The sequence below is a fragment of the Artemia franciscana genome, chromosome 4 (assembly GCF_032884065.1).
Source record: "Artemia franciscana chromosome 4, ASM3288406v1, whole genome shotgun sequence".
In the NCBI taxonomy this organism is placed as follows: Eukaryota; Metazoa; Arthropoda; class Branchiopoda; order Anostraca; family Artemiidae; genus Artemia; species Artemia franciscana.
Genome location: NC_088866.1, coordinates 51534152 through 51549357, shown reverse-complemented (window position 1 = coordinate 51549357; position 15206 = coordinate 51534152). Strand labels below are relative to the sequence as shown.

Genomic DNA, 15206 nt, shown 5'->3' with positions numbered 1-15206 from the left:
AAAAGGAAAAACTTAAAATTTATTTCATCATATACCAATTCAAAAACGAATGTATATACAGACCCGGACACAAATGACGACCGGGACACCGGGACACAGGGAATATAAATTGACGCCCGGGACACTCAAAGAGAAATTACAGACTGGGACACCGGGACACAAATGACGACCGGGACACAGGGAATATAAATGACGACCGGGACACAGGGAATGTTCGATTAGCAATCACCATCAACAAAGCTCAAGGGCAATCATTAGAATCATGAGGTATAGATCTGAATACGGATTGTTTTAAGTTTTAATGTCGCTCCTTACTTTCATTCAAAAGAAATTTTTTTTGTTTAATTACATATAAAGGGAATGTTACGGAGGAATTGCCCAGGATAAATTTTCATCGGAGATTAAATTGTCTGCCAAGATTCTTCCATGGAAAATGAGAGTAATGTCCACGGGGGTGCCGCGAGGTGACACCTTCCTTCTTATTGCATATTTCTTTTGCCGTTTCAGTGATCTATTATTAAGGAGGGGTGGCACAGGTGGTAGGTCTAATTCTCCACGAACCTTCAGTAGGAAAGGTTCTAGAGGGGGATGAGATTTCTATTTGTGGTTCTGATATACACTTAGTGGACGGTACCCAAAACTTTTCAAAATATACATATATTAAATTTGAATAAATAAAATTAATGAAAATCAAGCAGAGAATTGGCTGCTACAGTAGCAAACTAGTAAGTTGGCTAATAGTTTCTTACTCGCTTCCTTTCACATGTAATTTTTGACTAATATTAAAAAGTAGAAGAAACTGACGATCCCTATATATATTAAATAAAAAAAAACAAGTTATTTTTTTAACTGAAAGTAAGGAGCGACATTAAAATTTAAAACGAACAAAAATTACTTCGTATATGAAGGGCGCTGCTTCCTCACCAACGTCCCGGTCTTTACGCTAAAGTTTGACTCTTTCTCTTAACTCTACTTTTTAAAACAGTAAAAAACTTTAGCGTAAAAGGCAGGACGTGTATGAGGAAGCAGCCCATTTCATACACGAAGTAATTTCTGTTCGTTTTAAGTTTTAATGTCGCTTCTTACTTTCAGCAAAAAATTTTTTGGTTACTTAAAAAGCCAACTAGAACTTTTAATTTTTTACGAATGTTTTTATTAGTAAAAGATATATGTAACTTATAAATTGGCTTACGTAACTTATAAATTAGCTTATGTAACGAACTTTTGTATTCTCATGTTTTTGTTACGTATATGAGGGGGTTCACCCACTCGTCAGTACCTCGCTCTTTACATTAAAACTTAAATTTTGTAAAGAGCGAAGTATTAGGAGGAGGCGAGCCCTTCATATGCGTAATAATTTCTGTTCGTTTTAAGTTTTATTGCTGCTCCTTACTTCCAGTTGAAAAAACTTTTTCATTGTTTTTTTTTTAATAATGCTAGAAAATCCTGCGCTCCCTTCATGGAAATTTTCTTCCCCTATGACAAATTCCTCGATGGAAAGTTCCCCCAACATATCCCCCTCTTCTAAATCCCTCCCCCAACCAAAAAAATCCCCCTGAAAACGTTTGTACACTTCCCAATAACCATTACTATATGCTGGTCAAAGTTTGTAACCTGTGGCCCATCCCACGGGGACTGTGGGGGAGTAAGTCGTCCCCAAAGACATAGTTATAAGGTTGTTCGACTACGCTAAATAAAATGGCTATCTCAGAATTTTGATTTGGTGACTTTGGGAAAATAATTAGCGTGGGAGGGGGCCTAGATGCCCTCCAATTTTTTTGGTCACTTCAAAAGGACACTAGAACTTTTCATTTCCGTTATAATGAGCCCTCTCGCAACATTCTAGGACCACTGGGTAGATACGATCACCCCAGGGAAAAAACAACAAATAAACACGCATCCGTGATCTGCCTTCTGGCAAAAAATACAAATTCCACATTTTTGTAGATAGGAGCTTGAAAAAAGTCCTGTGGTGGCGCAGTGGATTTGACCTTAGCTTGGTAATACGCGACCCAGAGATCGAATCACGCTGCAGGAATACACTGCAGGGCCGACGAAGGGACCTTAGTAGTCAAGAAGCGTCGTCAATTCTTAAATAAATAAATATGAAACCTCTACGCTAGGGTTCTCTGATACGCTGAATCTGATAGTGTGATTTTCGTTAAGATTCTATGACTTTTAGGGGTTGTTTCCCCTATTTTCTAAAATAAGGCAAATATTTCACAGGCTCGTAACTTTTGATGGGTGGGACTAAACTTGATTAAACTTATGTATTTAAAATCAACATTAAACTGCAATTCTTTTGATATAGCTACTGATATCAAAATTCCATTTTTTGAGAGTTTTGGTTACTATTGAGCCGGGTCGCTCCTTACTACAGTGCGTTACCACGAAATGTTTGAAAGGAAAAACGCGCCAGGATCTCTACCTCATAGGTAATGTGGAAAACAGCTTTTATTTAATTAAAAGAAAAATCCCTTAAAGTAGATAGTTCTTTTAATTAGACTAAATGTTCTTAAATTAAAAAAAAAAAAAAAAAAGACAAAACAATTTGCCAGTTGTCTAAAACAGAACATTTCAATGACCAAATCGTCTAATTCTCCATGAACCTTAAAATAAATATAGAAAGAGTCTAGGGGAGATAGGAGTATTATCTTCTCCCTTCATTTAGATCAAGCCTGGATAAGGGTGGCGTATTTGGATTAAGTCCGTATGGGGAGATGTCTAAATTTTTAGCACAAAAAGCGTTTCTTATATTTATTTTAAGATTTAATTAACAAAACAAATTTTCTTCACATTTCTTAAAAAGTATATGATTTGGTGAGTAAGTACACATCAGCTACAATAAGGAGCGACAAGAAGCAGGTGTCTCAAAGACTTCATATTAATGTCAGAATATCCTAACTCTCCCTTAACCTCCATACAAATATTGAATAAATTTTGTGAAGGAGGGGGAGGAGGAGGTATTAGTATCACCCTAATTGCTACAATCTTTTTTGTGTAGTAGGCTATAAATATTGCATTTACGTTTCTGCTCGCACAGAGGGGGAAAAGACAAAGCGGGGCATCATGGGCCTTGTCAGGAAAATCTTGGGGGTGGTTGGTAACGAGTACTATCAAGAGCTTTGTTTTCACCACTTTTTAATGGTAATTTTGCTCTTTTTCTATACACAATATTTAAATATGGGTAAACAAACGTATAAAAAATACTTAAACACCAGAGAACGCTATTTTGGAGGTCGTGTTGGCTTCATCCACGTAGAAGTCCAAGTCATACAGAACTTCCATCCATATGAACAATAATAAGCGTCTCACGCCGGGTCTCATCTATGTGATCTATACCACCTAGTATGTTGAAAATCATTTTGTATTATTACGAATAATGGTTACTCTTCCAAAAACATGCAGTTTTTGTGAGAAATTGCTTCTTACTTTGACTCAACCACTTTCGACTCTAGAAAGGATACTAGAACTTTTATTTCAGACCCAATTTTTCGAAGTTTAAGTGACCAACCTCCATTACAGACGGACGGAGAAAGCAAATAATTGACGATGGGACGTTTTGCTCTTTATACAATGCCCTAAGACTGGCAACTTTGATTCTAATGTTCCTTAAATCATGGATATTAGGTGAAATCATTATTCATGGCCTTTGCACAACGTCATTTTATAAATGAATTTTCATTTATTTTTGATAGCCACATGTAATTGGCATGGATCCAAGATTTTGCATAAATAATCCAAACTTATGGCTCTAATAGTTTAGGTGCATAATGTACATACACCAATACGCGCATGGAAGGATCATATATGTTTACGGTTTATGGAAAACCAAACAAAAGAAGTCAAGACTTCGGAGGGAAGTCTCAGACTTTTGACTTTGGAGGCAAAAGATCTAAATACCCTACGTGCGCGCTGGATGGATTTTGTCACCACACCATCTACAACCTGGCAAGTGTACAATAAAAAACAAGTTCAAAAGCTTGTATTCACTTACACTACTATTGAGACAGCATTTTATGTCCTCCTCCAGAGTAGGCGACGAAGTTGTATTGTAGACAATTATAGACGAAAAAGGTAGATTGGCATTTGACAATATTTTTGGAAGTTCTTCTCTCCGTAGTTCCCCTGATGGGAAAAGCAAGGGTTTCCTTTCGTCAGCGGGGAATGCTGAAATTTTAAGGCTTTTTAAAAATTGAAAATTAAAAGTTCGGACATCATCCCTTATCAGCTAAAAGAACGAAAATTCAGAGACAGTCCAGGAGGATTCTGGAATCAGCATCTTCAGCCATATCATTATTGGATGTTTAATGTACAATTTTACATTCAGAGAGTATGAGACACATTTGACGTAATACCTTAAAATGGGAATTTTTCCCCAAGACCATACTTCGTTTTCAATTACGAATACACACGTTCAAATAAGGATAAGTCCATTTCTTGAGTATGTAACTAAATTTTGCCACCTTCATTAGAAATTCAACTTACATGTAGGCAATATTAAGAAGATAATCAATAACTCAAGATTATGACTGAACCCAGCTATTGAAGTCCCTCAGATAAATCTAGTGAATGAACCGGAACTTATTATTTTATCTGTAGAAATATTTTAGTTTTAATTTCAATACTGTGATTCTTGCTGTCGCATAACCTACAGGCAACCTTTGGCTTTATATAATTTCTGCTTTGTATAATTTTGCATCTATCATAGATACCAAAAACGATATGATTACCCCTGGGACAAAATGATTTAAGTTACTTATTAAAGACATACGAACGTGACGTTATTCATATGAAATTTATTTTTCTCAAAAATTAAGGCTCTAAACGAATTTTTCCGAAGTCGTGACCTATGTAAATCGTTTTTTCGGCCAGAAAATGTTGGTCTATCACAGGGGCAGATCCATGATTTTCTTTAGAAGGGAGGCGCATAACAGGTCACTTCGATAAACTGGAGAACAAAGAAATACCCGCAACTAAAAGGGGACCTAGACAATTATGTGCCGTAGGTAGGTAGTGGAAATGGTCGTAAATTTAATCTTCTGCCTAATTTTTTGCCTTTGCACTTCTGACCGCTGTAGAGAGTGAATTAAGCTTTTTATTATAAAAAACAAAACAAAATAAAACAAACAAACAAATGGCCTTGAACCATCTTTTGGGGTTATGCACTCTGTGACAATTTGTGTAGGTCAAAGCATTTAGCATGTCGCCTAACATTGTGGCATCGCTTAGTAACTATGATAGTAATAAAGAGTAGGAAATGAGGATAATGACACAACTTGTATATTCGTAAAAGATATATTAAACATTAAATGGGTATAACAAAGAAAAATGTTTATAATGGCTAGTCCTGTCAGTCTAGAGTTCTGTCAGTTTTGAGCTCTTCGTTAGTATTTCCTTTTCTATTTATCCTAAAATATTCGAATAAAGACCAAAATCGTCAGAAAAATATGAACTCGTGCATGTAGGCATGTACTTCAAACCATGTACATGAGTCGAAATACTCCTTTTCAAGCTGTGGTAGAATTCTAATTATTTTTTTTTTTTTCATCTTGAGATTTTCAGATATTCAATTCAAAGTTTAAATCTCGATATGACTTTCAAGCACAAAAATAAAAATTAGACTCAAATTTACCATTAAGTAAGAAAACTATCCTGTAAAAATTTGATTTATAAACAACTAATCGTGGATATATGATGGGTGGCATGCATCAAAATAAGAATAAAAATCGTCAGCAGTATATATAGCAGTTTAGACAATTTTATGGACAAATATATGCAATCCCTATACAAAAAATAACAATATTTTGTGACCAGTTGGTATTGAGGTGAGAAATTCTGAAGTAATATTGTATCTGCATTCCATTTCCGTGGTTACCTCAAGTTGTATGAATTTCCACTTTTTATTGACATTTTATTAGTAAATGTTTGATGTTTTAGGCCTTCATTTTTATGTTTTAGGATGAACAGAGGAGGTGAAATGTCATATAATGCAGAGCTTTAATTAGATGAAATTAGGCAGTAAAGTAGCCACTATTTGCTCACCAAAATTCAAAACTTAAATTAATAATTTTTGCAATTCTCATACATTTACTTTCTATTATACAAATCCCCTAAAAAACAACAAAATTGTAGAAACCACAACGCTTCACAAAAAAGCAAGCCCAAAAAACCAAAACAGACAGTCAAAAACTCGAAAACAAATTTTGGCAGTAAAAAGAAGTAAATATTTTGCCTTTCAGCCTCGTTGTGACAGCACAATCTTGAAATATCATTTCAACAGCCTAAAGAAAGTTAGGATTTTAAATTTGTACTCCTTGTTATAACGAAATGAAGATTTTAGCCTCCTGGATGTGCTTTTGTGGTAATACGGACAGATTCTTTTGATACGCCTAAATTTAATTAAATACTTTTTGGCGGTATGCGTCATTAATAAAATCTAACAGAGACCGCATAAGATAGAAGAAATCTTGTTTCAAACTTGTCTACAAAAAGAAACAGTCTTAATAATTAAAAACTTATCCAGCACTTCAACTATTGAAATCCAATTACAAAAATTTACTTTCGTCCCAAACCAGAGCAAGCCATTCTTACCAGAAATCCACCACAACGTCCAGGGAGGGGAGGAGGCCTCACACCCCACTGGGTCCACCACTGGTGTGCCAATTTTCAGAAAGATTTTCGAGCCGTTTTCGATATATAAAAAATATACATGAATATATAATAATTGCTCATTTAAAGAGAGTAGATAACAAAAACATTACTTTTCCGAATTTATTTTTGTTCACTTTTAGGTTTAAAAAATTTAGACAATAAACCTTGCAAAAAGATTTTTGCCAAACTTAGGCACAGCAACTAAAGAAGTCAACTTGAATTTTTATTAAATAGGATAGTAGATCAATGTTTTACTTCACACTTTTCTTAAACTTTCACTTTCCGTAATTTTTTTTTTTTTTTTTTGCAATTTTGTCACATAGAGTTGAAGAAGAAAATCAGCCTCGGTATATTTGAGAAATTGCATGTAAAAAATCAAGTTATTTATGAAATACCTTTATAAACATATTGGTATAGATATATAAATATGTAGATTTTTTAAAACAAAAAGACATTAAGGAATTTATTATGTAATGGACATAATTCGGAAAATCCTTTTACGAAGAGATTTCAAGAGACCTTACGACGTTACATGGAATGACGTAACAATGTCCCTCATATGTGACATCACATCCCCGAGAAACAATTTTTCGATGTTACTTTAAAGGAGATGAAAAGACCTTAAATTATCGTTTTATTTTCATATGTTTTATCACTCAAAAGTTCTTGTACAGGCCCCTCTTCATACTTATTAAACCTTAAAGCATTTTCACATTATAAAAACTAACTATTAGTTTAAACTAATAATTAAAAGCTAAATAATAAACATTACATTACAACTAAGAGATCATCAGTGGCTTCACAGACTATTTTCCCAAAACTATTCAATCAATTTTCAAAATGGTCAAATTTTAAACTCTTCACGTTGATATTCAGCTATTCCTGGAAATTTTCTCTCAAATCTTCAACCTGGAGTCTGATAACGTCACAGATTCCTGGGAAGTATTTATCCTTCCTAAATTTCAGCTTTACATTAATCCTGGATACTACTAGACGGTGATCTTTTCTTTTAACGTCAGTAACGGCACTCCTATATACTCAAGTATCTTGTATCGATCATGCTAGTGTTCGATTTACAATAACGTAACCAATCTGTCTTACCATTATGTGAATACTGTGGGTCATTTTATAACAAAATACTATATTGTTTATATCTAAATTATTATAACTACAAAACTGTAGCAGTCTATAACCACTACTGTTTCAATTTTCTACATCAAATTTATCTAGACTTGAAAACAATCTATCCCTGTTTCTACCGACCTGGGTGCCAAAATCACCAAATAAAAGTACGACATTTCTACCAGAGAATACTGTCTATTTATTACTCTGGTAGAACGTAAAATTTATCGGGGTCACTATGATATCCATCAATCGGTTCTACAGGGACACACACTACTATGACTAAAAACTAGACTTTACCTAGACTAGAAAACTATCTATCTCTGTTTCTACCGACCTGGGTGCTGAAATCACCAAATAAAAGTACGACATTTCTACCAGAGAATACTGTCTATTTATTACTCTGGTAGAACGTAAAATTTATCTGGGTCACTATGATATCCATCAATCGGTTCTACAGGGATACACACTACTATGACTGAAAACTAGACTTTACCTAGACTAGAAACTATCTATCTCTGTTTCTACCGACCAGGGTGTTAAAATCACCAAGTAAAAATACCATATTCCTAACAGGGAGCTACCAATAGACCAGAATCCGTTCTATTTATTCCCCTGGCAGAACGCAAAATTTATCTGAGTCACTATGATATCCATCAATCGATTCTACAGGGACACACACTACTATGACTGAAAACTAGACTTTATCTAGACTAGAAAACTATCTATCTCTGTTACTACCGACCAGGGTGTTAAAATCACCAAGTAAAAATACCACATTCCTAACAGGGAGCTACCAATAGACCATTCTACCAATAGACCAGAATACTGTCTATTTATTACTCTGGTAGAACGTAAAATTTATCTGGGTCACTATGATATCCATCAATCGGTTCTACAGGGACACACACTACTATGACTGAAAACTAGACTTTACCTAGACTAGAAACTATCTATCTCTGTTTCTACCGACCAGGGTGTTAAAATCACCAAGTAAAAATACCACATTTCTACCAGGGAGCTACCAATAGACCGGAATCCTACCATAGACCAGATCGATCCTACCATTCTACCAATATACCAGAATCCGTTCTATTTATTCCCCTGGCAGAACGCAAAATTTATCGGAGTCGCTATGATATCCATCAATCGGTTCTACAGGGACACACACTACTATGACTGAAAACTAGACTTTATCTAGACTAGAAAACTATCTATCTCTGTTTCTACCGACCAGGGTGTTAAAATCACCAAGTAAAAATACCACATTTCTACCAGGGAGCTACCAATAGACCATTCTACCAATAGACCAGAATCCGTTCTATTTATTCCCCTGGCAGAACGCAAAATTTATCGGAGTCGCTATGATATCCATCAATCGGTTCTACAGGGACACACACTACTATGACTGAAAACTAGACTTTATCTAGACTAGAAAACTATCTATCTCTGTTTCTACCGACCAGGGTGTTAAAATCACCAAGTAAAAATACCACATTCCTAACAGGGAGCTACCAATAGACCAGAATACTGTCTATTTATTCCCCTGGCAGAACGCAAAATTTATCGGGGTCACTATGATATCCATCAATCGGTTCTACAGGGACACACACTACTATGACTGAAAACTAGACTTTATCTAGACTAGAAAACTATCTATCTCTGTTACTACCGACCAGGGTGTTAAAATCACCAAGTAAAAATACCACATTCCTAACAGGGAGCTACCAATAGACCAGAATACTGTCTATTTATTCCCCTGGCAGAACGCAAAATTTATCGGGGTCACTATGATATCCATCAATCGATTCTACAGGGACACACACTACTATGACTGAAAACTAGACTTTATCTAGACTAGAAAACTATCTATCTCTGTTTCTACCGACCAGGGTGTTAAAATCACCAAGTAAAAATACCACATTCCTAACAGGGAGCTACCAATAGACCATTCTACCAATAGACCAGAATACTGTCTATTTATTACTCTGGTAGAACGTAAAATTTATCGGGGTCACTATGATATCCATCAATTGGTTCTACGGGGACACACACTACAATGACTGGTGCACTTTTTAGTCATAAAATGAGCAAGTAGCATTCTATTATTGACACCTTCGTAGCCTAAACAAAACTTGACAGCTTTCTCATTCATCATAAACCCTACCCTCTGTCAATGCACGACATCCTTGGATTGATAGCCAAAGGTAATTCCCTGGATAAGAGGAGACTGATGGGACCTCGGGTCTAGTACCCTGATTCGAACACTCCGTATATATTTCCTAAATGATCTCCAAACAGCTACAAATCAGAACACGTGCAATATCCATTTCAACATATACTTTTTCAAATTTAATTATTAAAGATTATTCAATAACAAATTTGTTAATAATCTTTATTATTTTAAATAAGGCCATAATTATTATTTGTTCAAATATTATATCCAAATTAAATGTAATCATCATAATACGTAAATTTCTTTGTGAGTTACGTTTATCTTAATACTCAAAATCCTAAGTAAAGTATAAAAGTACCAACTCCTTAAAATAAAACTTCCAAGAGTTGCAGCATTCCCTGTATCTCCTCCAACTCCCTCAAGACCTAATGTGGAAAGGGCATTTCTTTGAGTTGCTTCACCAACACAATATATGAGTTTAGTTTTCCATATGCTGAGTAGCTTTGTCTCATAATCTTGGATGCCAAATTCGTCAATGGCTATCTTTAAAGCTTCTACTGCTCGGGGGCTTGTAAGAATTATACCTAGAAATCAAAATGGATAAGAATAAAACGGAACGCATTTTTGACGGGGGGGGGACAGCCTGTCGAAATGTTGTTGCTGCTGTAATCCAGTAAGAGACGAACACTTCCCATAGTAAGAAGAAAAATTGCCAGAAACCCCCCTAAAAATGGTGTCTGATCGAAACACAAATACACAATTGGAACCGCAATTTGTAGACAATTGACCAAAAATCATTATCTAGGAAATTTACAGTCCCTTGGCTTGAACAAGAATGGAAATCTATTGGCTTGCAGAACAAGGAAAGTGGCTGAAATCACGACATTCTGCATAGAAAACATTTTTTTTCTACTTCCGCAGTTAGATGGGGACTGGATCATCTTAGAGAGCTGCTTACGGGCTTATGTAAAAAGTAAATTGCAGCATCAGCAAGCTTTTATAATTAACAAAAATAATAATTCTTTACAAATCGTAGCCTAGTAAAAGAAAAACAAGTAACATAGTAACAAAAACAATAGCCCAGAACTCCTAAAAATTGTGTTAGACCGAAACAGACATGACCCAATTAGAACTGCCTCGTCCGAAAACATTATAAAGAAAACTTACTGTCCCATGGTTTGAACGACGAGGAAAATCCATTAACTTGAAAGACAAGGGCAGTGGCAGCAGCCGGATATTGCGTATCAAAATTGCGTATCAAATACGCCGGATATTCCATTAACTTGAAAGACAAGGGCAGTGGCAGCAGCCGGATATTGCGTATCAAAATTGCGTATCAAATACGCCGGATATTCCATTAACTTGAAAGACAAGGGAAGTGGCAGCAGCCGGATATTGCGTATCAAAATTGCGTATCAAATACGCCGGATATTCCATTGACTTGAAAGACAAGGGAAGTGGCAGCAGCCGGATATTGCGCATCAAAATTGCGTATCAAATACGCCGGATATTCCATTAACTTGAAAGACAAGGGAAGTGGCAGCAGTCGGATATTGCGTATCAAATACGCCGGATATTCCATTAACTTGAAAGACAAGGGAAGTGGCAGCAGCCGGATATTGCGTATCAAATACGCCGGATATTCCATTAACTTGAAAGACAAGGGAAGTGGCAGCAGCGGGTATTGCGTATCAAAATTGTGTAACAAAAGCGCCTTTTTGGCCATTTTTTGGCTCTGAAGCTAGCGGGGCACTGGAAAATCATTGAGGGGTGTTTGATGGCTCATTTTAAAGAAAATCGCTACATATAGGCTAGTCACTTTTGTAATGAACAAAAAACAATATTTTAGATCAATTTTTACAACAAAAGTGCGTTTTTGTATGCAAGAGCGTGACTGCAGTGACAGTTGCAACCTATTAAAAGAGCGAAGTGTAGCCCATAGCAACAAAAAGTTAAACAACCTGTTTTGAAACAAAACTGCCAGCTGATAATTATAGTAATGTACGAACTATAACCATAGTAACTGAGATATTATAATATGTAATCATATGAGCGATCATACAACACACTTACCTTTTGACAAAATTCATGGAAAATTTCTTTCAGATTCTTATCATGGAGGCTTAACAGCGTTATAACTTCCCAGAAGGTAGTTTTTCTGCACTCTAGATTAACTCCATATACTGCCAGATGATGATCTTTTCTTTTAACATTAATAACAGTACTCCTATATACCCTAGTCTTTTGATTGTTGTTTGAACAGCATTTTATCAGTCTGATCAGCATTTTATCAACCATGCTTTGGCAACACCGGTGCCTTATCCATAAGAAAACCATTAACTTAAGCTAACTCTATATCTTTGTTTTAACCAGGTTTTATACTGAAAATTAGATCTGATATTTGGTACCACTTTCGTTATAGAATTCGTTTAGTCAGGCAGGAAGGATGGGGTGCATAGACAGGGAGTAGGGCTCATGACGAATAAGGAAGCTGCTACGTCTTGTTTAGACTGGGAAGGTATTAATAATAGAATACTAATTACTCTATATGACTAAGAAGTTCAGGGTACCAGTTATAGTAGTATATGTCCCTGTTGAACCGACTGACGCAGACACTAGTGACTCAGATGAATTCTGCTTACAGCTACAGGAGCAAATAGACAGGGTACCAGCTAGATATATGTTGTTTTTACTAGATTTTAACGCCCAGGTTGGTAAAAATAGGGATAGATGGTATCCTAGCTGAGGCAAATTTGGTGTAGGAAAAGAAAAAAAATAATGGCTAAAGTCTTTTGTAATTTTGTAGGTATAACAACCAATACCGTAAGAGACATTTACCAAATCACAAAAAAGGGGGGGCATAATTTTGGATAGCACACTGTAGATACAAATACTGAAAAGATACGGTGAAAGAACACTACCTTGACGCACTCCCGAACGGATTGAAATGTTCCCATAAAAAATTAGAATTAAACTTTAGCCGAACATGGGATTTACTATACCAAAACTGAAGCTCCAGAACAGACAAGGGAAAACATAATTTGAGCATGTGAAACATTGTCAAAAGCTTTCGACTGGTCCAAAGCACAAAAATGCACCTCAGAGCCACTGGCTTCAGCCTGTAAAAGGACATAAGTTAAAACACGGTGGGCATGCTGACAACCAATACGCCGCCTGTATCAAAACTGATTTTGACTGTTATCCATAATTTCTACTACAAAAGGTAACAAAACGCAGTCAAAAATTTTGTTAACATTACAGGCCACAGTTACGGGTCGAAAGGAATCACAACTTAAAGGATCCTCTCCACGCTTTAACATAGAGGTTACTGCGCCGCTTAGAAAGGAGTCAGGCATCAGAGAGGATGCCAAGCTTATTTGGAAAAGCAGCTACAGGTGGAAAACTAAATCTTGCGACTCCGTTCGAAGGCGGGAGACAGCAATACCATCATGGTCAACAGATCTCGGTTTAAGTTGTTCAATGCTTTTAAGCACTTGTTCACATGAGATTAAGATTAGATGCTTCTGCTTCAGCTTCAAGGGAACTAAATCACTAAGAAGATACGAAAAACGAGAGTGATCAGCATAGTTAATGACAGTGAAAATACTAGAATAGTGCTTAATCCAAGAAGCCGCTGGAATAACGCCAAAGGAAAAAATAATTTATAGAAAAAAAGAAATTTCACAATAACTTTTTTTTAGTTCTCAGGAGACTGGGATTATATGCTTCTGCTTCAGTTTCAAGGGAACTAAACCACTAAGAAGATAGGAGAAACGAGAGCGCAGAGCATAGTTTATGGCAATGAAAATACTAGAATAGTGCTTAGTCAAAGAAGTCATAGGAATAACGTCGTAGAAAAACATTTTCAAAGGAAAAAAGAAAATTTTACAATAAATTCTATTTTACTTTTCAGGAGACTGGGATTATACACTTTTGGTTCAACTTCAAGGGAACTAAACCACTAAAGAGATACGAAAAACAAGAGCGCAGAGCATAGTTAATGACAGTGAAAATGCAAGAATTGTGCTTAATCCAAAAAGCCTCTGGAATAACATCATAGGAAAAAAGAAAATTTCACAATAAATCTTATTTTATTTTAGTTCTCAGGAGGGGGGGATTATATGTTTCTCCTTCAGCTTCAAGGGAACTAAACCACTAAGGAGATACGAAAAACAAGAGTGCGGAGCATAGTTAATGACAGTGAAAAATGCTTAATCAAGGAAGCCCCTAGAATAACGTCATAGGAAAAAAGAAAATCTCACAATAAATTCTATTTTATTTTAGTTCTCATGAGAGGGGGATTATATGTTTCTCCTTCAGCTTCAAGGGAACTAAACCACTAAGGAGATACGGGAAACAAGAGTGCGGTGCATAGTTAATGACAGTGAAAAATGCTAGAAAAATGCTTAATTAAGGAAGCCCCTGGAATAACGTCATAGGAAAAAAGAAAATTTATCAATAAATTATATTTTATTTTATTTCTCATGAGACTGGGATTATATGCTTCTGCTTCAGCTTCAAGGGAAATAAACCACAACCGGAGATACAAAAAACGAGAGTACACAGCATAGTTAATGAGAGTGAAAATACTAGAATAGTATTTAACCCAAGAAGCCACTGGAATAACGTCATAGGAAAAAATATTTTCATAGGAAAAAAGAAGATTTCACAATAAATTTTATTTTATTTTAGTTCTCAGGATACTGGGATTATATGTTTCTCCTTCAGCTTCAAGGGAACTTGACCACTAAGGAGATACAAGAAACGAGAGCGCAGAGCATAGTTAATGACAGTGAAAATACTAGAATAGTGCTTAATCCAAGAAGCCATAGGAATAATGTCATAGAAAAAAGAGAATTCCACAATAAATTTTATTTTAATTCTCAGTTCAGGATCGTTAAAGTTATTATCAATCAATCAATCAATTTATTTATAACCCATCTACAAAAAGAGGGCGGAACGCCCTTAAGATGGAGTAATAAGAGAAAAAAAGTACAAATAAATACAAATCAACACAATCAAACAATTAAATAAGTAATGCTGACCATGCGTGAGACACTATCGACACAGAAGAACGAAAATCATGAAGCCTTTTATCAATAATAGATGTAGGAAAAACTAGGCGGAATTTGTTCACTAAGTAACTATTTCTAGTCCAAGGAGGGTAACTGAGAAGGAATTTAGCATAACGAAAATATACTCTACGAACAGATAGTTTCTGAGGTTCACTAAAAAACTGCCAAACCGGACAAAG

The 15206-nt window shown here is 35.6% G+C and overlaps 1 protein-coding gene across 1 annotated transcript in view; it reads right to left on the bottom strand.

The window, feature by feature from the left end:
• LOC136026561 (uroporphyrinogen-III synthase-like) overlaps positions 1 to 15206 on the bottom strand; it is a 69392-nt gene that overhangs the window by 15271 nt on the left and 38915 nt on the right. Inside the window, exons 2-3 of the mRNA XM_065703250.1 lie at positions 10315 to 10536; positions 3998 to 4170 (exon numbers count right to left, since the gene is read on the bottom strand). Coding sequence (XP_065559322.1) covers positions 3998 to 4170; positions 10315 to 10536 — 395 coding nt within the window. The remainder of the gene's footprint in view (positions 1 to 3997; positions 4171 to 10314; positions 10537 to 15206) is intronic.